This window comes from Gossypium raimondii, chromosome 11 (genome assembly GCF_025698545.1).
Source record: "Gossypium raimondii isolate GPD5lz chromosome 11, ASM2569854v1, whole genome shotgun sequence".
Lineage (NCBI taxonomy): Eukaryota > Viridiplantae > Streptophyta > Magnoliopsida > Malvales > Malvaceae > Gossypium > Gossypium raimondii.
Genome location: NC_068575.1, coordinates 16,328,945 through 16,355,965, shown reverse-complemented (window position 1 = coordinate 16,355,965; position 27,021 = coordinate 16,328,945). Strand labels below are relative to the sequence as shown.

Here is a 27,021-nt window from a genome sequence, read left to right as displayed (position 1 = left end):
TTCTCAAATTTGATCTGGTAAGTCAAAACCCTTCTTTTTCCACTCTATATATGTGTTTGAATTGTATCAAAGTAGGTTCTATTTTTCCTTCTCATCTTGTTCTTAGCTAATAAAATAATAACTATACCACTTTAATTGTTTGTGCGTGAGGTAGAAATATTAAACTATAAAAGGCTTCCTTCTGACCACATATACTAACATCCTGAAGGTAAAAATATTAGGATTTTATTAGATAATGGTAGAAATATTTTTAGCTTCATCGATCTTTCCTGATTTGCATAGAACACTAATTAAGTGACTCCTACAAATTACACAAGGTCCAATAGAAAACATGAAGGAAAGTAAAAATCAATCATGAATTAATGATCTACAACTAGTTTCACAGCCTGAACGAGAATGGAAACAAGAGAATGACAAGCAATATCACAAATTACATCCACAACTTGCTTTCGAACATTTTCATCATAGTCTAAAAGCCGATCACATAGGGCAGCTAGAAAATTTAGAACAATGTCAAAATTAGCGAACTAACATAAATAACTATATATTTTGAGAAAAGAAAAATCAAAAGAAACTCACAGATTATTTGAGGAGCTTCAGGTCTAGAGGGATCTAACAACAAACAGTTCTTAACATGTTCGAGGACAGACATTCTAACATCGACAACTCTATCAGTCAACCTCTTCAAAAATTCTAAACATATTGGCTGAAATGCTTCACATATATCAGCACCAGGCAGAGTAAAAAGGGATCCAACCAATCTCACAGCTCTCAAACGACTGTCTAATTGATCAGCCTACATATATTAGAATTTATAATTTATAAACTTCAGAAACTGTCAATCAACTCCAACCATCTTTGAACTCATTTTCAAAACTTAAGATTAAACTATGACAAATCCATAATAGGAAGGAAAGAAAAAGAAAAAGCCCCCATTTTCGCAAAGGCTGAACCTAAACTCTCTAAACCACAAGCATTTCATCCTCGAAAAGATTATAAGAATTATTTTAGAATATACAAAAATTCTCAAAAACAACAAATAAATATGTCTTCACATAGATGACAAAATCATAAAGCAGTTAAGTATTAGTAGAAATGAAAAAGAATTTTTGTGTTCATACCAACAGCTCTCCTATGAGGTATGGGACAACTCCTGACAATATCTGAGGAGCACAATGATAAATGCCATAGATAACTTCATGATAATCAATTTCACTTTTTATTAATTGATTATCTCCAGACATCACTGAAATAAGAATCTGTTTCATTCCAGCTTCAAGTTTTTTTGAACACTACTCTATGACATTCATAGCAAGTCTCCTAGCAGCTTGAGTAACACCCTGAGATTATAGATTCCAAAAATCAATTTCCTTCAGAATTATAATCCTTGGGGGATAAATATAAGCAACCATACAATTTGTAAGCAATAAGCCAATAGCAAATATGAAATTCTTACACTTTTATTATGACCTAATGCAGACAATATAACAAGTAAAAGATCATCTCAAACATCTTCACTCTCTTCTAACACCACAATCATGATTGTTTGCATAGTGATAAAACACTTTCTAGATGATCATCCCGCAATATGTAGTTAACATCAGTCCTCCACCAAGATAATTCAAAACATACAGAAAAGGATTTAAACAACATGCGATTCTTACTATAAAAGCAACTTAAGGGAAGATGGAACTTTCAAGTACCAACCCAACCACAAGACAGACATGCACACACAAATAGATATGCTCAAGATACTACAATGAACAAAAAGAGGTTACAGGCATATCTTAGGTACTACCATAAAGCCATTTCAAAATTCTACATTCAACAAAAACAAAAGCACTCATGTTACATGCAATGCATACTTTTTGGTAAGCAGAACCGATGAGTAAACGGTTCTTGAAATTAAATAAATAATGGAATAAAACATTAAATAAATAATGGAATAAAACATACCTTACAATAGAAAAAAATGTACTGAACATTTCATTAACCAAATCATCACATTCAAGATCCAACATCACAACACGTGATCTATATTTCGCAATAGTCTCTAAAATTACAACTATCCTTCTAAATGATGGACCATCGGTGTCGCTCAAACCATTGAAAGTGCAAACAATCAAGTTAAAAATACCCTGTTAGGCAAAATCTCAGAACTTCTCATCAAATCCAAAAGCTCAAACCCTTTATTAGCAAGGCCAAACCTACAATACCCACGAACCAAAATCCCAAAACTAAACTCATTCGGCAAGCAACCTTTCTCAGGCATTTTATCAAACAACTATCGGGCAAGCATTTAGAGACTAGCCAAGGGTAGCTTCCAGAAGGGCCGACCTGGTGGTGGATTAACTCCATTGTGGATGCCCCCCGACGCAGTAAGAAATGGAGCCACTGCCCGGTGAAGCTCATCCATAAAGAGATAAAAAAAGGAAAATGCCATTTTAGACAGAATAAGAAAAAAACTATTTGCACGAAAATAAACAAATGGATCCTTACTTTACTTGTTTCGGGATTATAGTAACAAGTGGGAGAGAAAGAGCAGAGAAAAAAACAAAATGAATGTAAATTGTAGCACATATAGAATGCATAATAATAAAAGAAGATTTCGACTTTCCACCTTCAGTCTCGGTGGTCGCATACCAAAAAAAAGAACAGATACCAATGAAGCTTACCATTAATGACTAGTTCGAACACCAGGAGCGGTCCGATCCCTTATTTGATCAGATAGACTACTCTTAGAAGAAAGAAAAGCAAACTTGAAAACCACAGTACAGAGCGCAACGTGTCCTATCTCTCACATGCAGTGGACACATATACAAACATACATATAATTTGCATATATGTATATAGAAGTGAAAAGTTTAACAATAGTAATTCAATGGAAATAAAGATATAATAGTGCAAATGATAATAAATATGATAGTGAATACAAAATTAATAAAACTAATATATAGTGAAAGTAACATTGACAACTCATATTAAATAAACATATCAGTGCTTGTAGCCAAAGGCCCAAAGGCCCCGTATTTATTTGATAGAAACATGAAGAAATTGTATTGTAGATAGATTTTTAAGCAATAAACGTGAACCAATGCTTCTTGCAGATTTTTTCTTTAATTATATCAGTTTTCCCCAAAGACTTAAGTTTGATATCCATATAAATATGTCTTGTGTCCAAGAGAATCAGAAATGGAGTAAATATGAGACTTGAATATTATATTTTTGTTGCATTTATTTCCCCTTTTTTCATTAAGTTGAAGCTTTCAATTGAGGTGCCGGTAAACTTAGGTTGTAAAGTGTTTTTGTTTTTTTTGGGTGTGGCTAGATAAAGATTAGCATTGGGAGACGTCTAATATAACTTATAGACTATATATTTGCTCTATGCTTCTTGGTGAATGCTAGCACATTGACTGAATTATATAAATGACAATAGATGGTAAAGACACGAAATTTTGTGGAGGGAGATAGTAACTTAGCAACAAAAGCTGTTTGGGATAATGAGCTGACGTTGATATTTTGTGAACTTTGCGTGAATAAAGTCAATGCTGGTAATAGACTGACAACTCATCTAAACTCAAAAGGATGGGAAAATGTCATTGCTCTTTTTCAAGCAAAAACACAAAAAAATTATGGAAAACCTCAATTGAAAAATAAGTGGGATACATTAAAAAAGGAATGGAGGTTATGGAGGGAGTTGCTTAAGGAATCCACAGGTATTGGATGGTGTCCATCTAAAAAGACGATCGATGCTACCGAAGAATGGTGGGCTGCAAAAATACAGGTTAGTGTTCACTTTATCATTATTTTAATGCATAAAGTTTATTGAAATTAATAATTTACAATTATAAAAATCTTAGTATAACATTTAACATTTAACATTTAACATGTTATGTAGGAAAATCCTGATTTTAAAGGATTTAAGAAGAAAGGAATTGAACCACGATTGAATGAGTTAATGTGGCAAATGTTTGGTGGCATTGTAGCCACCGGAGAGAACGCATGGGCACCTTAGTCTGGTGTTCTTCCAAGTGGGCTTCCTATGGGAGATGATGCACCTAATGAGGGATTTGGTGATTCAGATGAACATAGTAACGAGAATGAATGTATTCCTCCTGATGAGGTACCATCAAACCCTTCTCATGAAATTTCTAATCGAAGAAAGCAAACACTTGAGGCTGTACACGGTAAAGGAAAAAAAATCAAGTTCAAGTAGAAAATCATCAAGAAATACATTAACTACTCAGATTGAGAAATTGTGTGAGAGTATGGCTAGTCCAAGGAAGTCAGTGAATGAAATTATTTTTCCTCACTCTCAATATACTATTTCAAATGCAATGGATGCTTTGCGTGCTTTGGGAGATGAAATTCCAAAAAACGATGAACTGTACTATTTTGCCACCAAAATGTTCCAAATACCGGTGAAACGAGAAGTGTTTTTGAACTTAGATGCAGATGATAGGATTTGGTGGCTTCGACGTGAGTATGTTGAACAAAATCCAATTGCATCATTTTCATCCTTGGTAGCAACATCTTCATTTCCCTTCCAACCATACCATCAACCACCTCCACCATAAGCTCTTTAGAATTATTATTGTAGTATAACTATACTACTTTTTTGTATGTAAAACTAATGTATGATACTTTTTATGTTTGGTATTTTTATGCTATGCTTTTAATCAAGTTTCTGTGTTGTATAGAATGTCACGAGATTTTAAAGGATTTATTTTCATTTGATTACTTTTTCGGGTTATGGATGAATTTAACAATATGTATAATAGTTTTGATATGAATTATGATACTCCTGAATTAAGTGAAGAAGCTCAACGAAGAATAGCCACAATTGTTACCTAAGTTGAGAACAACAATTATCATGAAGAGGAAAAGTATGTGTTAAGCAGTGTATTGGTACACCATGAAACTTATTTCACTATGCAACCGCGTATGGATTCAAATTATACAGGTCAAATGTGGGTGGAAGAAGTATTAAATGGGCACGATGATCGTTGCATGAATAGTTTTAGGATGTTAAAAGATATATTTCACATCTTGTTGCATGATTTGCAAACAAATTATGGCTTAAAGAATGGGAAAGTATCAGCGATGGAGAAGTTAGCATTATCATTGTACATTCTTGGAAATAGAGAATCAAATTCAAATGCAACAGAGCGATTTCAACAATCTGGAGAAACTGTTAGTCGAATTTTTACTGATATGTTGCATATATTTGCTCGAATGGGAATAGACACGATTAAACCCACTGAAGGTCAATTCGAGGAAGTACCGAACCATATTCGACATGATACAAGATATTGGCCTCACTTTAAGATAATATTTACACAATCTTTATATTTTTAAAATATAAATTATTTCTAACTTTTATCTTATTACTTGTATTTATTTTAAAGGATTGTATTGGGGCAATAGATGGAACACACATAAAAGCATGCATTTCACCTTCTTGTCAAATACCTTATATCAGACGGAAAGGTGAACCAACTCAAAATATTATGGCAGTTTGTGACTTCAACATGTGCTTTATTTTTGCATTTCCTAGTTGGGAAGGAACAACACATGATAGTAGAATTTTTTTGCAAGCACTTAGAAAACAAGAGTTGAAGTTTCCACACCCTCCACCAGGTTGAACTTTAATTTTTTAATTACTTTTTACATAAAAAAATATTAAAATTTTTAAATTATTTTTAAACTTGATATTATGTTTTACTCTTTTGTAGGAAAATATTATCTTGTGGATTCAGTATATCCACAAATGGCAGATTTTCTAGGTCTATATAGGGGGAACGATATCATTTACCTGATTTTCGTCGAGGTAATCATCAAATATCTGGAGAAAACAAAATCTTTAATCATGCCCATTCTTCGTTACGCTCTGTGATTGAACGAACATTTGGAGTGTGGAAAAAAAATGGCCAATATTAAGAGATATTCCAAGTTATTCATTCAACAAGCAAGTTTTAATAGTTATTGCAACAATGGTTTTACATAGTTACATTCGAAGACATGCTTGGTCAAATGATGAGGATTTTCGAGAATTTGAGAATATACCCGACATGCCAGTCTCTTCAAGCCAGTTTGACAGAGGTGAATGAGTTCTTCTAACAGATAAAGTGACCTTGAAATCACGATGTTAAGGGAAACCATTGCAACTAGTTTAATGAATCCATATTTGTAAAAACATTTTGTATCATAACCTAATTTCTAGTAATAATGAAACTTGTTATGTCTTATGTTATTATATTTTTTTATTAAAAACCATCCGTTTAGATACTTCAAAATTTTATCCAAGTATAATGTTATTATTTGTGACAATAATATTTATCATTGTTATAAAAAAATATTTAACTATAAAAATTAAAATAATTATCATTTTATCTAATTAATAATTTAAATTGATTATATAATTCATTAAAATATTGGAAAATACATTTTAATATTTTTTAAATGAATTTATAAATTCACATATTTTAATAATTTTAAAAAAGTAAAATAATTTAAAAAACTTCTATTATATATCAATTCTAATCTGATATCCTTAATAGTCATTTTTTATTCTCACCTCACCGCTATAGCTGCGTTTGAATCCAAACATACACTCCACCATTATTTCTAATCTTACCGCTACAGTATCCAATCTCATCGCTACAGTAACTAATCTCACTGCCACCGCTATTTTTAACCTCACCGGAGGTAAACACACCGCCCATTCAAACTAGCCCTAAGTTTGATTACTCTATGTTCACAAAAAAGAAGGGTGATAGTTTATTAGTCATGTTGATATATGTGGATGATTTAATGATCACTAGGAATAATGAGGAGATGATTGCTAAGTTGAAAGGCATATTAAATCAGAATTTTAAAATGAAAGATGTGGGAAAATTGAAGTATTTTCTTGGATTCGAAGTTCTAAGATTAAAAGAGGGAATTTTGTTGAATTAGAGGAAATATGCCATGGAGCTTATTGAAGATGCAGGATTAGGAAGAGCTAAGCCTGCTCCAACTCCTCTAGATCATAATTTAAAGCTCACTATAGTTGAGTGTGATGAAACACTACAGTAGAATTCTGGTGATTCCCTGATTGAAGACAAGACAATTTATCAGAGATTAATTAAAAGATTGTTTTATTTGACTCATACCAGGTCAAACATTATTTATGCAGTGCAACATTTGAGTCAATTTATGCAGCAGCCTAAGAATTCACATCTTGAAGCAGCATTGAGAGTTGTGAGATATGTGAAGAAAGAACTAGGGCAAGGCTTGTTATTCAAAGCTTCAAAGGATATCCAAATGGTGGCCTATTGTGATTCAGACTGGGCTTCATGCTCAATGTCGAGAAGGTCAGTGACAAGTTTTTGCATTAAATTAGGAGATTCTTTGGTGTCTTGAAAGTCAAAGAAGCAAAACACTGTTGCACGATCATCAGCTGAAGCTGAATATAGAAGCATGGCTATGATAGTAGCAGAAATAGTTTGGTTAACTGGACTATTGGAAGAACTAGAAATAAGGAATGTAACTCCAGTTAAACTTTTCAGTGACAGTAAGTCAGCCATTCAGATAGCTATCACTCTTGTATTCCATTAAAGAACTAAGCACATTGAAATAGATCGCCACTTTGTTCAAGAGAAGGTACAAGCGAGATTGATACAAACAGAACATGTATCTTCAACAGATCAGATTGCAGGTATCCTTACTAAGGCCTTGGGAATTCAACAGCATAATTACTTGATGAGCAAATTTGGGGTTAAAAACATATTTCAACCACCAACTTGAGGGGGAGTGTTGAAGAAAGAAACTGTAATTAGTTAGAAATTAGTAGCAGTGGTTAGCTGTTAGTTTGTAAAAATAGTTAACCAGTTTGTAAGTAGTTATAGTTTACAATTTAGCTATATAATGTCATTACTTGTAAGTTAATTGAGAGGAGATAGATGAAAGTTCATTCTTAATATTCTCTCTAACTTCTCAACAGTTACACTGTTATTTTTAATCTGATGAACTATCGATCCTGCATTAGGGTAATTCCAGTATGCCACCCTTCTGATTCCGTAAACATATCTTAGTTTTTGATCGCCTATCCAACATAATTATCTTGATTTCACCATAAATATACAAGTTATATTCTTATATTAAAGAAAATTTGTTATTAAAAACAACTTCAGTCCTCATCAACCATGCATACTGACAAAACTGCAGCAATCATCGCCGTAAGCCACCTGTCTTTCTAAAACAAGCTAGAGTTCATTCGCATAATTTTATTCGGGGTAACAAGCCATTTGCTTATTTATTGCTTCTAGTCTTCTTAATTTCCAGAAAATTTGCAGTACATAATTATTAACATTAATATAAGTCGGTAATTAGCTCCATTAAAATGGTAGGCAGCATGCGACGGGGGGTTGGAAAAGGAGAAGGGTAGGTTGAGGCAGGGAAGCATGCAGGGTGGTCTAAGGGTTTGGTTGTTGAAGTCCGTAAATCTAACCCTCATGCGCCTTCACGAGAAAATCATTACACCTTTCACCTCCAATTTTCCTGGGGTTTTCTTCTTTTTCTATTTATTACCTGTTGCAACTCAAACATAATCTTTGGCTGCTTTCTGATTTTTGTGTATTACCATCTTTCCATGCATTTCCCCTCCCACTAGGAAAATAGTTGTAACTTGGTATTGATAGAAGAGGTCCGATGCTTATCAGTACAGCTCCGACGATCGGCGGAAACAGCATTGATAGAAAGCTTCATTTCTCCAGGTTAGTTTGATAGGCAATCTCACACACCCATATACAGTTCCTTGTATGCTTTTTTCCTTTGAAAAGAAATGTTATGGTGATAGTGAAAAGCTCACAACTTTCTAACTTTTATCCTATATAATTCTTTTCCATTTAGATTATTTATTTTGCTACTGTGAATAGTTCTTATTATAATATAAAAAAAATTCTAAAGGAAGGTCAGTCCCTATACAATCACAATGCCAATAATTTTCATATATATGTGCATTTATTTATCTAATGGTATATGATTATTCTAACAACATATTTTTAGGAAAATGTTAATAAGTTTGTAGTGATATTTAAAGAAATAAAGTACCATTGTGATATTGTACCGCCATTAGTACTTTTTTTTATTGCATTCAGTACTAAAAGTAATTAAATGCAAAAAAGAGAGAGAGTAAAATAATAATATTTTCATTTGTCAAAAAATCTCTTGAGAACGCACCAATAATAAGATGGGTGTATGTTTGATACCTAAGTAGATTTGTTGAGAAAAACCTTTTGTGGAAGAAGCTTGGAGCTCTATTTCCCTGCTGGAGCGGGCGGCTACCAGGTTGGCCATCGCCCACACTTCCTTTCAGTTTTTCCGACCCCTTTCACTATTGAAAAATATTATGGATTTTTGCATAAACTATGTACGAAATCTTAAAAGTTCCGAAAAACGTGTCTTAGGGCTATCACATTAAAACCCAAGCCCAAATAGGTCCACAAGGAAGTAACCAAGTATCGGATGAATTGACGTCCACAAAAATGGTAGGGCATTGGGCATGCATGCATGCCGCCCACCTACTTCTCAAAATTCACCTGCCAGTCTTGCCTTCTTCACCCACCTAACCTACTACGCTTGGGGTCGTACCTTTAGTGTCTGTTCTTACTATTGCTTTGGTAGCTGCTTCAATTTTAAACTTGTCATTTATTTTTTCTAAATAAAATTACATATACATTTCAAGATTATGATTACGAATCGATTTCTAAAATTTTAAAATATCAAGTTTATCAATATTTATATTTAATTTAATTTTATATTAAAATTGTTAATTATATATTAATTTATTAATTGATTCATTTGTTTGATTTAATTTACTGTTTTTAATAGGATGTAGCTTGTCCTAGCTATTAAAATATTTTAAGCTAAAGGAAATTATCAATTAAGCCATTGAAAAAAAAGTACTCAATGAGCTCTTAAACATTAGATTTTCCATCAATTAAGCTTTTCTTATTATTAAAGTCAATGGTACCATTTTTTCTATTTTGAGTTATTTTCACCATGTATCATGTAGATTGTGCTACGTGACAAAATTGATATTTTCTATTTAAAATAAGGAAAAATATATAAAAATTAAAAGTTATAAAAATTAAAGAAAATTGCAGAAATATATTAAAAATATGAAAATAAAAAAATTATATAAATTACGAAAACTAAAAAATTATGAAAAATATTTAAAATCCCTATAAAATTATTAAAATTTACAAAATACTATAAAAGCATAGAAACTATAAAAATAAAAAATATATGAAAAATTATAAAATCATTTTTATTTCCACACTAACCATTGTTGACAATACAATACCTATTAAAATTACAAAAAAAATTGATCCCTAAAGCTATTTATTGTGTTGATCCATCAAAGTAGCAAGGAAGTGTTATGAGATGCAAATTAAGGTTGGGAAATGGGTTGATATGGCAAATAAAATGACAACAGAGGCTATATATATATATATATATATATATATATATATATATATATCTTTAAATTTATCTAATTCTTTTAATTTTCTACTTTTTAATATTGTCAATAACTTTTAATATTTTTTACTTTTTATAATATTTTTGTAAATTTCAATTATAATTTTTATATAATTTTGTATAAATTTTTAATGATTTTAAATTGAAAATATCAATTTTTTCCTTGGGGAATTTAACGTATTTTTTATGTGGCGGAAACATAATAATAATAATAATAATAATTATGTATTAATTTGTTTGTTGATGAAACATGACACAAACATGTTTTACTTTATGTTTCGAGTCTTAATTATGTAGTGGTAATTAGCCACAAGTTGCCTCTCTGTTTTTTTTATGATTGGTTTGTCAGCATACTTTAAGTAAAGGTGTTAAAAGAATAGCCTCTCTTCTCTTGCTTCCACGCAACTAAATTGCAACTATTTCCTCTAATCTTTTTTTTTAATTTATTAAAAATGCTATAACATATATTAAATAATTAAACAAATAAATGAAAGGCTGAGTAAAAATCAAATGGTTAAATACAAGTACAAGGGCTCGATTGAACACAGCCTATTCATTTAAAGACTTTTTTAGAATATTAAATATTAATAATTTTGAGTAAAGCTGCTGTTCATGTATAGAGTTATGGGTCAGCTTGGATAAACAAAATCATGTGCTCACGATCCAATCGGTTGAGATGGGGTATTCAAAAATATTAAAAATGATTTCCATAAATATGTATCTAAGGCTTAATGATTAAAAATTGTAGTTGTTAAGCTCTTAAAAGAAAATTATTTTATTAAATTTTCAGTGTCAAAAATCAATTATATCTTTCTAATGTGACTAATCAAAATTTGCACATATTTAATTTTTTAAGAAAATACACGTTAAAATAAATTTAAATAAAAGAATGTCCAAATTTATATAAAAATCTAGGACATTCATTTCATTCTATACATAATTCAAAATATTCTAAAATGAACATTATTTCATCATTTTTTTTTGCTTTGTTACAGAGTATTTGAAACATGTTAAAAATGAAAATTATTTGATCATTAAATGTTTCAAAACAAAACAAAAAGAGATGTTGATGTTGATTTTCATAAGAATTATTTTTCAGTAACCGAAAGCTTAACAAGTTCAATTGGTGGGCCTTTTAGGCTTAATTTTTGGGATAAAGAGTGGCAGAGATGAGAAGATACATTTTCCTTTCCTCAAAGTAGATGGAAAGTCAAATTTGAATCAACATATTTGCCCTAAATGAAGCATGATATTTTTTTATCCTATCATACATGTAATCGATTGTTTTTACACTTTTTTTATATTTTTTGAACTTACTTTTATAATTTTATAATATTCTTAACCATACTCAAAATAAATCCAATAAATGAATTTAAACGTTTATTTGTCTAGGTTTATTTTGGATGTGCATTTTTAATAATTCTTTTAAAAATATATGCCCACATATCATGTCATGTGTAACTTCCATCAACTAAATTAGCATTTATTAACAATCAAATCGATCAATGGCAGTTTTCTAATTAAAATTTTTTATCCCTTAAACTATACAGTGTATATGTCTGTGACTCATTGCAAGATGGCGGTAGCTAATACCTATATAACGTTTTGAGTTTTCTCAACTCCAAACAGCTCTTTGATATTTGCTTGCAAAATTTTGGGAATCAACCATGCAACTGGTTAGCGAATGTCACCTTATTAGTCTCCCCCATCGTATTCTATATGGATATCTAAGCAGCTAAATGACTACAAGAAAGAAAGATTTTCAACGTCACTTTCTTAGTGAAATGTCGCTAAGAGGGGAGAACTCGTCTTTTAGAATACATGTCGATTCTTCTTTCGATCTTAAAGACTTAAGTAACGTTGAACCAAATTTTAAAAACCATGAATGATTTTGTGAATTACAAATTTTAAAATTTTCTTTCTTAGAAAAAAATATTAAAATTAAAATAACTAATAACTTAAACATTCAGAAAAACATGATTTCTCTCTCAAGTATGGAATTAATGCTAATTTCGATAACACATATAAAGAAATTATTTACATGCAAAATAACATTAAAAAGAAAAAAACTCATTTCATCTAATAACTTAGTCTATGCATGATGTAATAATGTTAACATTGTGCAATTTTGTATGGAGCATGCATGAGTTCAATTTATTGTCTCCACTAGCATATGGTTGGGAAAATCTAATACGTAGTTATATATATATATATATATATATATTTGATAAATCTTGAATGAGCAAATCAATGTAATATAATATGTCCAACTTAAAGACTTAAATCGATTCGTAATATATTTGGAGTCTGAATCTCATTTACAATAACAATTATATATTCTTATTCCCAAGATATAACCCCTTCTATATATTAAAAGAAACCAAACACGTAGTATAGATGGTGAACTCCTCAAAATAGAGTCTGTCACACAATCTAGACATTCTATTTCTTTGTATTAGTTGGAACTTATACGCACACATGCACATACGTATACATATTACATATATTCACAGAGGGGTGGAAGAAATAGCAGTGGAATATTGAGCCAACTCATAGGAAGTAATACTCAACCTTTTGCTTCAATAATTTCATTAATTTCTGTAGGAAATTACAGATTTAGGGATTGATACATTTTAATAGACACTACGAATAAGACTACAAACTTTCATTGTAGGTGCAAGCATACAAATAAAATGAGTACATAACATTAACACAACCGAGCAATGAAAGAAAGAAAAAGGAAAAATAAATACAAGCAAACGTAGAAAATCTAAAAACATCTAATTTCAATATGCATATAAATTTGCAGTTTGATCTGCTAAAGTTGATGCAGATAATGATAATGATTGTTGAAAGAGTTTGGCTCATTCCCAAAACCAACCATTGCAGATATGAGTTCGGTTTCCCACATGTCGCCATGACTCAAGTTCTGAGAAGATTCTGCGGCTGCTGCTGCCGGTGCCACCAAATTATTAGGTTGCTGCTCTACTGGGTGTTGATTAACAAGCAAGTTTTCATTAATCAATGAATCTAGAAACGAGGAGAACATATCTTCATTGCAATTTTCCATATGATCCCCTTCGTTTCCATGGCTGCTTGGTTCCCCCATGATAAGAGTTGCACTTTCAGTATAATGCCGTTTCTCCATGCTCTTATCAACCTGTTGGTTTTGAGATTGCTGCTGATACCCATGTTCCAGGTTAGTCGGTGTACCATCTTTGGTAGTGTTTGTAGTTTTAATGGTAATGGTTTTTGATGCTAATACAGAAGGATTAGGGATAGGGGGGCTAGGGTTTGATTTTGGAACAGGATCATGATTAATCTGTGGTGATTTATGGGTAATAAGGTTCAATGGTTTATGGGTTCTTGGATCTATTCCTTGGCTGATCAGCTTCTTGCTTAGATGGGTATTCCAGTAGTTCTTTATTTCATTATCTGTACGCCCTGGAATCCTACCAGCTATCAGTGACCACCTGCAAGATTCAAAATGGAACAAGTAAGAACCCTAAATAAGAGACTATACAGTATTTAAAATAAAACCCTAAAGAAATGAACACAAAAACCTTAAATTTAGCTTCTTATCAATAATTTTAAACATGATCCCCGATTTAATAGCGTGTAAAACACAAAACCCAAACAAAAATTCGATCTATTTCTGCACGTTCTTACCCTAATCATTAGAAAAAGCAGAGAAAACAGTGTTTGTTGTTGAATGTTGGAGATATATGGATTAATATTGTTAATCTGGGTACCTGTTACCGAGCAGGCGATGAAGGCGAAGAATGAGATCTTCTTCATCGGGAGCAATACGACCTCGTTTAACAGAGGGTCGGAGATAATTCATCCACCGGAGACGACAACTCTTACCGCATCGAAGCAAACCAGCTCGTTTAGGCAAAGTCCGCCATCGTCCTTCGCCTTCCCTTTTGATGTAGTTGGCTAATACTTCATCTTCTTCGGGCGTCCATGGTCCTCTCTTTATCCCAACTTTGCTGCAACAAGGAGTACCCTTGCTGCTTGTTGAATTACCGACTAAACTTGGGTTCTTCATGATTTCTTCAACTATATATGATCCTTTTTCTTGAGTTTTTGCTTTGGGGGATTCTTTTTGGATTGGTTGTTTTGCTGGGAAATGGAAGATATCAAAAGTTTAGGATTTTATAGGATAGGAACCGAAATGAGGAAAGATAAAGAAAGAACGTGCTGAAAGAGGAAAGAGTAAGAGATAGCCTGAGACTATATACGAATATTTTAAGCGAAACCTGGAAGGAATTAAAATTGTTTCAACCAAACATCTCATTCATTTTTAAAATAAAAATAATATTATATTCTTATTTAATATATTTTCTTATCCAATTTATTTAATATGTTTTTCTAATTCAATTTATTTTTCAAGTAACCCAAAATGTTAAAAATCTTTGAATGTATGGAGAAAAGAGAAATTATTTGGGAAATTAAAAGTAGAGTGAAACGTCCTTTTATATATTGTGATTTTTATGATCATTCTAATATATGGTTTTCTTTTTATTCAAACTCAATTTTATTTGATTGAATTTTGTTTAAATTTATTTATTCTAGTTGAAATTTTAGATCCATCTCGGTTATTAATTTAATTGTACTTTGTAATGTTGATTTTGATTGTAATTATTCTTATATATGTAATTATGCTTCTTTTTTGGAATAGATATTTCTTTTATGTATTTTTATATTTTTATTTAATTTTAATAAACAATTAAATTTTAATTTATATTAGAATAAATATAATTAATCGATAATTGATAGCTAAATAAAATTTTAAATAAATTGTTTTATTTAATAAAGGTTTATTTTGATGAAAAATTGAATTAGATACCATACTATATAAATACTTATTTAAGAAAGTAATACTTCATTGATTCCTTAGTATTATAGTCAACTTTTTATATGAAAATTTTTAATTATATATATATATATATATATTAGGAAACATGGTACCGTCTGTTAATGGATTTTGAAGACGTTGAAAATCAACGAACCATATGCATTTCATGAAGTATTATTTTCTATCTCCTTTTAGGTCAAATACGGAAAAAAAACAAAAGATTTTCCGTTGCCTTGTTAATTTTATGACACATTGTATAAAATTAATTATTTTTCTAATTATATCTGAATATTATTATTTTATTAAATTACTTTTTAAAATAAAATATATAATTACATCCTTTGTCTGCCTAACATTTCAGATTTGTTTATATTTTTCTTATATTGGAAAAGAATTTTTTTAGTAATTTTAGATTTTATAAGTAGATATATGTCTTAAAATATATTAAAAGAATAAAAAATTTAAAATATAAATTTTATTAAAAATGCTATTTGTTTTATATATTGACTTAAAATCTATTATAACAAATAAATATTTTTTTAATTTACATGTATAATTTGTAAAAGCAAAAATCGTATATAATTTATATAAAATTACGTTGAATTAAATTAATTTATCTCTCCACTATAGTTAGTATATTGTTGACTCTGCTTGAATGGGCGGCTATCATGCTGACATGCTGACATGCTGACATGTCAAACTCTTCAAACAAAAAGTTGAGCTGAGGCAGTTCATCATTTTGCACTTTTATTTTGGATAAGAAAACGAGTAAGATGAGGTGGGTGAATTATCCAAAAATACTAAAAATTATGAAAAATTATTGAATTAAGTCGGTTTTTTTTAAATTTTTTGGGTTAGCTGGACCCCTTTTCCCTAATAGCTACCACGCAACGGTTACCCTCAACAGTCTAATTCCAACAGCTCCCTATATCTATTTTATTTTCCTATTTAAACCCTTAATTTCTTTTACTTTTTCAAATCACTTTAAATTCTCTCTCAGTTCATTTTCAATACTCTCTCAACTCTCATTTTTTTTTATTAAAATTGTATTAAGGTTTTTTTTAAAAACTAATTTTGTAATACAATTTTTTTCTGTATTTATTCAAATTATTAATGGCAAATTCTCTAATTCATTTGGATGAGAAGCACATTTCGACCGTTCAATTGCAAATGGTAAGAAATTTTTTTATTATATTTAATCTAATTTAATTTAATATTTTGTTGTTATATTGAAAATTTTGGAAACGTATATTCACAATCTATCCGCTCTTCCATCGTCTTTAATTGAACCGTACTTGAGAGATGCAAGATTTTTGCACGTGGCCCGTATGGGTAGTGGGTATAAATTGGACCCTACACTTATAGGCGCGTTGGTGGAAAGATGAAGGCTCGAGACAATCTTCCATGTGGCTAGTACTATCACACTTGAGGACATACAATTACAGCTCAGGTTACCGTTGGATGGGCCGCTAGTTACTGGATCAATTGTCGTTGCCGATTGGAGAGATGTATGCAAGCAACTTTTAGGGAGGGTTCTGGACACAATTTATGGAGCCCGGATAGATTTGTTGGGCTTGATGCGGAACTGAGTGAAGTTGAAAGAGAACAACACACTCGGGCATACATCCTTAGGATTATTGAGGGTCTTTTAATGCCCGGTAAATTGTGAAATCTTGTCCATTTAAGGTGGTTCCTAAAGCTTGTGGACTTTAGAGAAGTACGCTGACTCGGTTGGGGGTCAATTGTGTTGGCGATATTGTACTGGGAGATGTGTAGGGCGACGCAATCACAGAGAATTAAAATAGATGGTTGCATGCTCCTATTGTAATCATGGGCATGGTACCTAGGGGTGAATAAAATCCGATTTGATTCGAAAAATTTGATAAAAAATTAAAATTTTGAATTAAATAGTTTGAGTTATTCGAGTTATTCGAATTAACTTGAATAAAAATCATTTTTTTTGGTTTAACTCGAATCTGAATTACATAATTTGAGTTATCCAAAAATTCGAATAAGAAAGGCAAAACTATATTGTTTTGATAAATGTTAACTCGAATCGACTTGACTCGAAATTTTTTGACTCGATTTGGTTCGATTCGAAAAAAATTCAAATTGAATTCGGTTGCTAAAATAGGATTCGTCAACTCAACTAACTCAAAAAATTTTTACTCGATTCGACTTGACTCTATCAAATACTCACCCCTAGTGGTACCGACTATCATTTTTACATCATCGAGTGAACTACCCTTATACATTCCCACTCGTAACAATGAAAAATTTATTAGATAAAAAATTTACCATAATAAAAATTATTTAAAATTTAAATTATTTGTTATCATATTATTTCAATAGATGGAACCATGGGCCAAGTTATGTAGGACTACCGGAAGAGCTTCAAGATATACAGTTCTTGTTAGATCAACGATTGGAAGCGGAGATATCTATTTTTAAAATTTTAATTATATAATATTAACATAGTTGATTTTAAAATTAATAGTAACTATATAATTAAAATTATTATTGTACTATAGTTTGAATGAATGTCATACTCCGATCTAAGAATTCAAGCATGCATCTCGTCCGAATTCTTGGTGAATCCAAAAATCTAGCACGTAAAGGTGCCATTGGTAGTGTATGCTATGATGGAGATGCATTAATTTGATAGAGTTATGCAATAGTTTGGGTTTGGGTAAACAATTCCACCAGCACCCCTAAGACATCAAAGATTTACACAATATCGACATGCGGGGGAGAACCGATGAAATTTGAGTTACATTCCACGTGCAATATATCAACATTTGGAACCATAGGTACGACTTTATACCTAATCGCAAACCTATTATTGCTCGAGAATTAGCTTATGGTCCAAAGTACAGGCCATGGTTTAGACGTCATGGCAAGTCATATTTACTATTGAAGGAGGTGAAGGGTAGGAAATGTTATATGAGGAGGCCACGACGAGTGCCTAAGAATCCAAGGTTTGGAGAAACTACCGAGGCGGGGCCATCATTTGCACCAATGAAAGAAGAGGCACTGATGGCCGCACCACCCCTCGGCCAGTATGGCTCAACTTATTCTGGTTCTTTTACTAAGCCCACCATTTTTACATAAGCACCACATATTGCACCATATTTTCTTTTTTCTACACCATCTCTAAGTATTATTTTTGGACCACCACACCTGTACCCACCATATTACATGTTAATGCCATCGAAGTATCAGACGACGATTCCGACGATGACGTATACGCCGACTATGTTTGTGGCACTGATGAGAAGTCTGTATTTTTTGTCATCACCCAATATACTTATACGCTTACGCCGGTAGTGTCGCAAACACCCTTTGGATCATTGTTCTACCAAGGTGGTCCATCTTCACAACCAGCTCCGGAACCATCTTCGTAACCACTTGTTTGTAGAATAAGGAGACACGATGACAACTGAGGAGCACATCGCAATCAACCACAGATGAAGGTGAAGAAAATTAGGGGTAGGAACCACAACATATACACGAGGGTGAAGGTGATGATGAAAGTGAAGAAGAGGAGCAGCCGGAACCACGACTTGAACAAAGAAGAAATCTGTCTCGCTACTGATAACCACCCCGTTGTGACACACATTTTGCTCGATGACATAGATGATTTTTTTACATGTCATGTAAATCTTAATTGTTTAGCTAAGTTATAGCCGATAAGTGTTAGAAAATCGAGTTTGAAAAATGCAGTGAAAAATAAGTTTAAGGGAAAAACCATAGTTTTAAATTTTTTTCCAAAAAAAAAAACTTGGTTTTGATATCTAAAGTAATAAACACTTAATCAAAATTATATCTTTTCAATTCGTTTAGGTACCAAGTATTATTCTTTACTATCATCAAGCTCACGTCTAATGTAACATCCTATACTCGGCCCGGTAGTTGAGCCTTAGTAACAAGACACTACATCAAACATCGAATTCATACTTATTCACATAGCATCAAATACATGCAACCATGGTCACTTTCAAATATTTAGAGGAGTAATGAGTCTTAAACAACTTAGAAAAAATTTAAAACAACTTAACATACCTTAGTCAACATTAGAAATAATTTAAAAACATGCTTAGGGACCATTTGATAAAATTATAAAGAACCCACATAGGTATTGCTACGACATCGCAGGTATCGATATTTTGGAAAATAAGTATCAATACTAGTAAAAAATCGATACCAAACTAGCATTCTATCAAATTTTAAACAAAAATTGTAACGCCCCAAAATTTCTAGTTTCGTTATTGTGAAAATATGACACAAATATCTATTATCTTTAGTGGTTAAGTGTTCTGGGTGTGTGTGTGAGGTCCTAAGTTCAAGCCTTACTTGGGCAGATTTTGGTATTTTTATAAATAAATCCTTAACCTTGTGCAAAGGGATTAAGTTTAATTGTTGGTAAGTTTATATCAAAATGGGCCTGCTGGTTTGGTAGTTAAGTGGAGCGTTGAAGTGTTGGAACTCCTGTGTTCAATTCTCTATGATGGCGTGGAGACAATATTTTTGCTCTAATTTCGGCTAAAAGTTGTGTTGGGGCAAAATTCTGAGTAGTTGTGTTTTAGTGGGTTAATAGGGAGTGATTTTAGGAGATATTAAGGGAGAGGTTATCAAAAAATAATTTGATTATCTTTTTGTTGCAGAAAAAAATAGTTTTGATTTTTCTCTCCAATTCCCCAAACTTTTTCTGATGTTTTCTTCTTCTTCTTTTTTTCCCTCATCTGCCGATTCGTTCCCCCAATTACTGCCGAAATTTCCATTATTTTTTCCCTTTCTGTTTTTTTCTTTATTTACCAATTGATTTGGTTGTTCATCGTTGGTTGCGTGTGTTCAGTAGGTAATCGTTTTGTCTATTATTAGTCGTTCTTGGTTAATCTCTGAAAAGGGAATTCCTTTTTGGTGTTTAGGAGTTAATCAAGGGGTTGGTGGTTTTGAATCGACGTTGTGATTGTGCGAAGTCGTGGTTACTCAAGTGAGGTAAGGGTTTTATTAGGTTTTTAGTAAACTTCCTTCCAAAATTGGTTGATTAAAAATGAATTAAGTGATTAATCTGGAGATATGTTGGTCGATTTTTAGGTTCTGGAGGCTTAGGAGTGCTTACGCACAGAAACGATACTAGGTGTGTACCCGAAATGTAGAAAATGGGATTTAGTGAAAAGTTGAAATTGTTTGCTGTCAAAAAATAAGAGAAATAAGAGAAAATAATAAGAAGAATTGTAAAGAAAGGAAATAAGGGTGTTATAAACTTGAAAATCAACATTCTGCACTAAAATAGTTTTAGACAACAGCAGTAGTCTAACTTTGAAAAATCATCAAAAATAGTGGAAATTGAGTTAGATGTTGAATAAAATATGAAATTAAAGTTTATTTAGTCTAGTTTTTCATTGAAGAAACATTGTAAGCAATGAAATTGTAAGTTATGAGATATAATAAAATTTGTGAGACAATGTCAGAATGATTTTGGGTTCCCCTATTTTGACTTTGAAAAACATCAAAATTGTAAAAAGAATAATTAGGGCTTAAATTTATACGTTTAAATCCTTAATGAGTCTATTTTCAAGAGACACAAACAGAAACATCATCCAAATTTCATACTAAGAGGTAAATAATTTTTAGGAAGGAAAGGTTGAAGTTGTCAAATAGCATAATAGAATAAATTTGAAGATTTTACTGTACTTATTTGATAAGCTATAAATTCTGAAAATTTTATGGTAGAAAGGTATTTGATCCTAGTTTTGAAAACATCAAGCGAATCTTAATTTGGAATTCTATAGCTTAAGATATAAATAATTTAGTGACAATGACTCAAGTAGACAGCTCTGAATGAACATATAAGTAAATAGTGAAAACATATATGAATATTTAGCTAGCATGGATTACATTAAAAATGGATCATACGGCCAAGGCTAATTTGGGCCGAGTGGGCACACACGGGCGTGTGGGCCTATTTTTACCGAAATATTTCTATGGTTGCACGGGTCGCCCAAGTCGACTGTAAACCTACTATAAGGTTGGTAAGCATTACTTAGACCCCTAAATGTGTGAAATTAACTGAATGATATCTGTACTGAGCGTGTTAATATCTAAACTGAATATATGTACTGAAATTGCATAGTAGCATATCATCCATGGTATGTTACATTACATTGGGTTGGGGGTTGTTATTCGGAGCAGGTGTATTGAAAGGCTTTGAGCCTAATTTACTGGCAGCTCAACTGTAAACTACTGTTTTGTGCCACATTCGGTACCACTTGGAGTGTAGGGATAGGTGGGTTGATTATATCTTCACATGGAGTGTAGGGTTGGACGGAGATGGTGTGTAGAGGCTGGTTGGGTAGGATTTTGCTACTGCGTAACTGCCACTGCTACTGATACTGTGATAGGCCAAAGCCCTACTGCATTTTTGACATTGTATTGAGATGGGCTAAAGCCCAAACTGTCACTGACACTGAAGAGGGCTTAGTTCCAAGATTGTTCAACTGTGCACTGTGAATACTGATTGTTTGTTTGTTTGTACGGGATTATACACTGAGTTTACGTAAACTCACCCTTTTTTGTTTAACGTGCATAGGTAATCCCCAGACTTAGACGGGTCGGTGTGACGTAAGACTCAGCGATGACCACAATAATTTTTGGACTTCATGGTTTTCAATTTACGTTTTATGATTTAATTATTATTGATTATTTGGGTTGTAATTTAAGGCCTTCTGGGACTTTTGTTTTAAATTTTGGGTTTTAATTTATTTTACTTTATGGATTTATAATTACTGGTGTAAGAAATTCGATTTTTCAAAAAGTTAAAGTAGTTTCTAAACGCATAATCACCTAGATTGTTTTATTAAAGCTTCCGCAATGAGGGATGTTTCAAAACAAATGTTTTAAATGAATAAAGACGACTTCCTAAGTTCTAACAAAGGTTTACTAAAGATAATAACATTGAATATTTTCATCGTAACAACGAGGTTTCAAAAATACTATCGTGTGACATTGCCAGATATGACTATAATGTCTAGGCTAGGTTTGGGGTGTTACATTTAATGGTATCAAAGCCAGGTTACAAAAATCGGTTGTAGATTATGGGTTTTAAACTTGGTCTTTGAAAAATTAGTTTTTTAAATGATTTGAAATATTTCTACAGAGTATGTGGTGCACCAAGTCTCCGGTGTTGATCCTGTAAGTGTTCTGAAACTGATACATGCTATGATATTCCGAAATTGATATATGTTATGATATTCTGAAACTACTGTAGGTAGTATACCATGAAAACACTCTAGATAGTATATATTGAGACTGTCGCAAAACTGATAGAGACTGCGATTTATAAAAATCACTCTGAATTACTGAAATTGTTTACATAAAACATTTACTAGTAAATACTAAAATTGAAACTGATGTATAAAAATTTGTAATACAGATAAATCCGAATAGACATGAGTATACGAGGTATTCGTAGACGTGGTACTCAAGGCCAAGGTAGAGGTCGTATTAGGGGTTCGATCTGAGTCCTCTTCCCTGGGTGATATACTGAATTTGGACACGAGTGGGACGCCCGTGTCGCCTGCTACTGAGACTGAGTCTCATGTTCGCATGGCTGGGGACGACGCATTGTCCCAGGCTATGTTGAGGATATTGGAGAGGGTCGCTGGGCCTAATACTGGATCTGGGGGCCATGGGTTGGTTACAGAATGACTCTGGTTCAATGGAGCTAAGCTTTTCAAGGGTATCACTGGGGTTGCCCCTAATGTGGTTGAGTACTGGATTGAGGCCACGAAAAGGATCATGGGTGACCTAGATTGCACCTCCGAGTAGAAATTAAAGGGCGCAGTCTTACTGCGACGTGATGAGGCTTATCAGTGATGGCTCACTGTTAAGGAGGGCATTCAGCCCAAACGTCTGACCTAGGAGTTCTTTAAGACAGCCTTCTAGGGAAAATATGTGGGGGCGAGCTACGTGGATGCCCATAGAAGGGAATTCCTGAATCTGACTCAGGGAGATCGATCAGTGGTCGAGTATGAAGCCGAGTTTCTGCGACTGAGCCGCTATACATGAGGTATGGTGACCTCTGAGTATGAGTGATGTATTTGTTTTGAAGATGTGCTCAGAGATAATTTGAGAGTCATGATAGCTTCACAGAGGAAGCGTGATTTTTCTGCACTGGTGGAGAATGTGAAGATCACCAAGGAGGTTAAGTACGCTGAGCGCCAGAACAGTGACTGCAGGAGTGGTAAGAACAATAGGGATTCGAAGCCCTCTAGTTCTATACAAAGGCCTAAGAAAAAGGTCAGAGCTGATAGGCCGATTAGAGCTAGGCCCCCTGTTACTGTTATTGGACTGCAGCCACGTACTGGTTGTGGTAGACGCCATTAGGGCCAGTGTTGGAGAAGGACTAGGGCATGCTTGCGGTGTGGATCATTGGAGCACCGTATTAGGGTGTCTACTGAAGGCCGATCAAATGCAATCTTTGGATATTGGTACGACACAGCCGTAGATAGTAATGCAGCAGCCACCGAGGGGCCGTGGACAGGCCAAAAGTGGTAATGGTATGGGTCGTGCGCAGAGAGCACCAGAGAGAGGTGGCTGACAGGCTGAGGCGAGACAGTCGGCCCTAGTTTATACTGCTCATCGCCGAGAGGATAGAGATGCTCTGGACGTCATCATGGTTACATTCTTTATTTTTGAAGTACCGTATATTGCTTTGATAGACTTAGGGTCTACACACTCATACATAGCTAGCAACATATCTGGAAACTTGGGGATTCCGGTTGAGAGTACTTCTAGTGAGGTGACTGTACTGAGCCTGCTAGGGCAATCTGTTAGAGTTAGCAAACTGTATAGGGATGTTCCTTTAAAGGTTCAAGGGACGGTATTTCTAACTTATTTGATGGAGCTTCTGTTTGGGGAGTTCGATATGATACTGGGGATGGATTGGTTGGTCAAGCATCGTGTCAGTTTGGACTGTGTGACTAAGAGGGTTGTATTGAGAACTGAGGAGGATAATAAAATAGTTGTGATTGGGGAACGTCAGAATTACTTGGCTAACGTGATCCCTGCACTGGTAGCTGAGAAACTGGTTCACAAGGGATGTGAGGCCTATTTGGCCTACATAAGTGCTTCCACTTCTAGGGACTCTACTGTGAAGGACATCAGAACTGTGTAGGATTTTTCAGAATCTTTCCTGAGGCGCTACCGCTCTGATCCCACACTTGTTATTTTTGTTGAGGAGATTGAGGTTAGGCCAGACTTGACCTTCGAGAAGGAGTCGGTTCAAATTTTGGATCGAGATATAAATGTTCTGAGGAGGAAGTCTATTCCTTTGGTAAATGTTCTCTGGCGTAATCATAACACCAAGGAGGAGACGTGGGAGCTTGAGGATGCGATGCATCAGCAGTATCCTCATCTATTTTGATCAGGTAAATATTGATGATGAAATTTTCTTTTAGGGGGAGTAGAATTGTAATGCCCTAAAATTTCTAATTTTGTTATTGTGAAAATATGACACTAATATCTGTCAGCTTTAGTGGTTAAGTGTTCTGGGTGTGTGTGTGAGGTCCCAAGTTCAAGCCTTACTTGGGCAGATTTTGGAATTTTTATAAATAAATCCTTAACCTTGTGCAAAGGGATTAAGTTTAATTGTTGGTAAGTTTATATCAGAATGTGCTTGCTAGTCTGGTGGTTAAGTGGAGTGTTTGAGGTCCTATGTTAAATTCTTTGTAATGACATAGAGACAGTATTTTTGCTCCAATTTCGGCTAAGAGTTGTGTTAGGGAAAAATTCTGAGTAGTTGTGTTTTAGTGGGTTAATAGAGAGTGATTTTAGGAGATATTGAGGGAGAGGTTATCATAAAATAATCTGATTATCTTTTTGTTGTAGAAAAAAAATAGAGTTTCGGTTTTCTCTTCAATTCCCCAAACTTTTTCTGACGTTTTCTTCTTCTTTTTTTCCCTCCTCTGCCGAATTTTTCTCCTAGTTATTGCCAAAATTTCCATTATTTTTCCCCTTTCATTTCTTTCTTTATTTTCCAACTGATTTGGTTGTTCATCGTTGGTTACGTGTGTTCAGTAAGTAACAGTTTTGTCTATTTTTAATCGTTCTTGGTCGATCTTTGAAAGGGAGATTCATTTTTGGTGTTTAGGAGCTAATCAAGGGGCTGGTGGTTTTGAATCGACGTTGTAATTGTGCGAAGTCGTGGTTACTCAAGTGAGGTAAGGGTTTTGTTAGGTTTTTAGTCGAGTTCCTTCCGAAATTGGTTGATTAAAAATGAATTAAGTGATTAATCTGGAGATATGTTGGTCAATTTTTAGGATCTGGAGGCTTAGGAGTGCTTACTCATCAGAAATGATACCAGGTGTGTACCTGAAACACAGAAAATGAGATTCGGCAAAAAGTCAAAATTGCTTGTTGTTAAAAAATAAGAGAAATAAGAGAAAATGATACAAAAAATTGTAGAGAAAGGAAATAAAGGTGTTATAAACTTGGAAATCAACATTCTACACTAAAATAGTTTTGGACAGCATCAATAGTCTAAATTTGAAAAATCATTAAAAAAATTAGAAATTGAGTTAGAGGTTGAATAAAAGATGAAATCAAATTTTATTAAGTGTAGTTTTTCATGGAAGAAACAAAGTAAGCAATGAAATTGTAAGTTATGAGATATAATAAAGTTTGTGAGACAAAGTCAAAATAAATACGGGTTCCCTGTTCGACTTTGGAAAATCATAAAAATTGTAAAAAGAATAATTAGGGGCTTAAATTTATATGTTTAAATCCTTAATGAGTCTATTTTCAAGAAAAACAAACAGAATTATCATCCAAATTCCGTACTAAGAGATAAATAATTTTTAGTAAGGAAAGGTTGAAGCTGTCAAACAGCAGAATAGGGATAAATTTGAAGATTTTACTGTACTTATTTTATAAGCTAGAAATTCCTAAAATTTTATGGTAGAAATTTATTTGAGCCTAGTTTTGAAAACATTAAGCAGATCTTAATTTGGAATTCTGTAGCTTAAGATATAAGTAATTTAGTGACAATGACTCAAGTAGACAGCTCTGAATGAACATATAAGTAAATAGTGAAAACATATATGAATATTTAGCTAGCATAGGTTACATTAAAAATGGATCACACAGCCAACGCCAATTTGAGTCGGGTGGGCCACACGAGTTTGAGGGCCTACATGGGCACACACGGGCATGTGGGTCTATAAGGGCACACACGGGCGTGTGGGCCCATTTTTACTGAATGTTTCTAAGGTTGGACAGGTCGCCCAAGTCGACTGTAAACCTACTGTAAGGTCGGTAAACGCTACTTAGACCTCTAAATGTGTGAAATTGAGTGAATGATATCTGTACTGAGCATGTTAATATATGAACTAAATATATGTACTGAAATTGCGTAATAGCATATCATCCATGGTTTGTTGCATTGCATTGGGTTAGGGGTTGTTATTCGGAGGAAGTGTACTGAAAGGCTTTAAGCCTAATTTACTGACATCTCAACTACAAACTATTGTTTTGTGCCGCATTCGGTACCACTTGGAGTGTAGGGATGGGTGGGTTGATTATATCCCCACATGGAGTGTAGGGTTGGATGGAGATGGTGTATAGAGGTTGGTTGG

At 33.1% G+C, this 27,021-nt stretch overlaps 2 protein-coding genes and 1 long non-coding RNA gene across 4 annotated transcripts; 2 read left to right on the top strand and 1 right to left on the bottom strand.

Moving 5' to 3' along the window:
- The first annotated feature begins 3,147 nt into the window (after positions 1-3,147).
- On the top strand, positions 3,148-4,575 carry LOC105804453 (L10-interacting MYB domain-containing protein-like). Its single transcript, XM_012637084.2, has 2 exons — positions 3,148-3,784; positions 3,899-4,575. Exons 1-2 carry the CDS (start codon positions 3,437-3,439, stop codon positions 4,013-4,015), a joined length of 465 nt encoding a protein of 154 aa, XP_012492538.1. The 5' UTR covers positions 3,148-3,436; the 3' UTR covers positions 4,016-4,575.
- Positions 4,576-8,408: 3,833 nt separating this feature from the next.
- Positions 8,409-14,430, top strand: LOC128034525 (uncharacterized). Of its 2 annotated transcripts, none has more exons than XR_008190581.1 (3): positions 8,409-8,756; positions 13,414-13,723; positions 14,291-14,430. It is a non-coding gene; the product is annotated as an uncharacterized LOC128034525 (long non-coding RNA). The 2 variants fall into 2 exon arrangements; XR_008190582.1 differs by having other exon boundaries at positions 13,414-14,020.
- LOC105804452 (transcription repressor MYB5) lies at positions 13,085-14,575 on the bottom strand. Its single transcript, XM_012637083.2, has 2 exons — positions 14,277-14,575; positions 13,085-13,997 (listed from the first exon to the last, which is right to left on the bottom strand). The coding sequence occupies exons 1-2, from the start codon at positions 14,573-14,575 to the stop codon at positions 13,343-13,345; spliced, it is 954 nt and encodes a 317-aa protein (XP_012492537.1). The 3' UTR covers positions 13,085-13,342.
- Between the last annotated feature and the right edge of the window lie 12,446 nt (positions 14,576-27,021).

What these genes read in the sequence shown, in the direction of transcription:
- LOC105804453 (XM_012637084.2), top strand. Translation starts at nt 3,437, where the DNA reads ATGGTAAAGACACGAAATTTTGTGGAGGGAGATAGTAACTTAGCAACA. An exon ending in GGTGGGCTGCAAAAATACAG is followed by an intron (nt 3,785 to 3,898) that starts GTTAGTGTTCAC and finishes CATGTTATGTAG; the next exon opens with GAAAATCCTGATTTTAAAGG.
- LOC105804452 (XM_012637083.2), bottom strand. Translation starts at nt 14,575, where the DNA reads ATGAAGAACCCAAGTTTAGTCGGTAATTCAACAAGCAGCAAGGGTACT. An exon ending in CATCGCCTGCTCGGTAACAG is followed by an intron (nt 13,998 to 14,276) that starts GTACCCAGATTA and finishes TGAATCTTGCAG; the next exon opens with GTGGTCACTGATAGCTGGTA.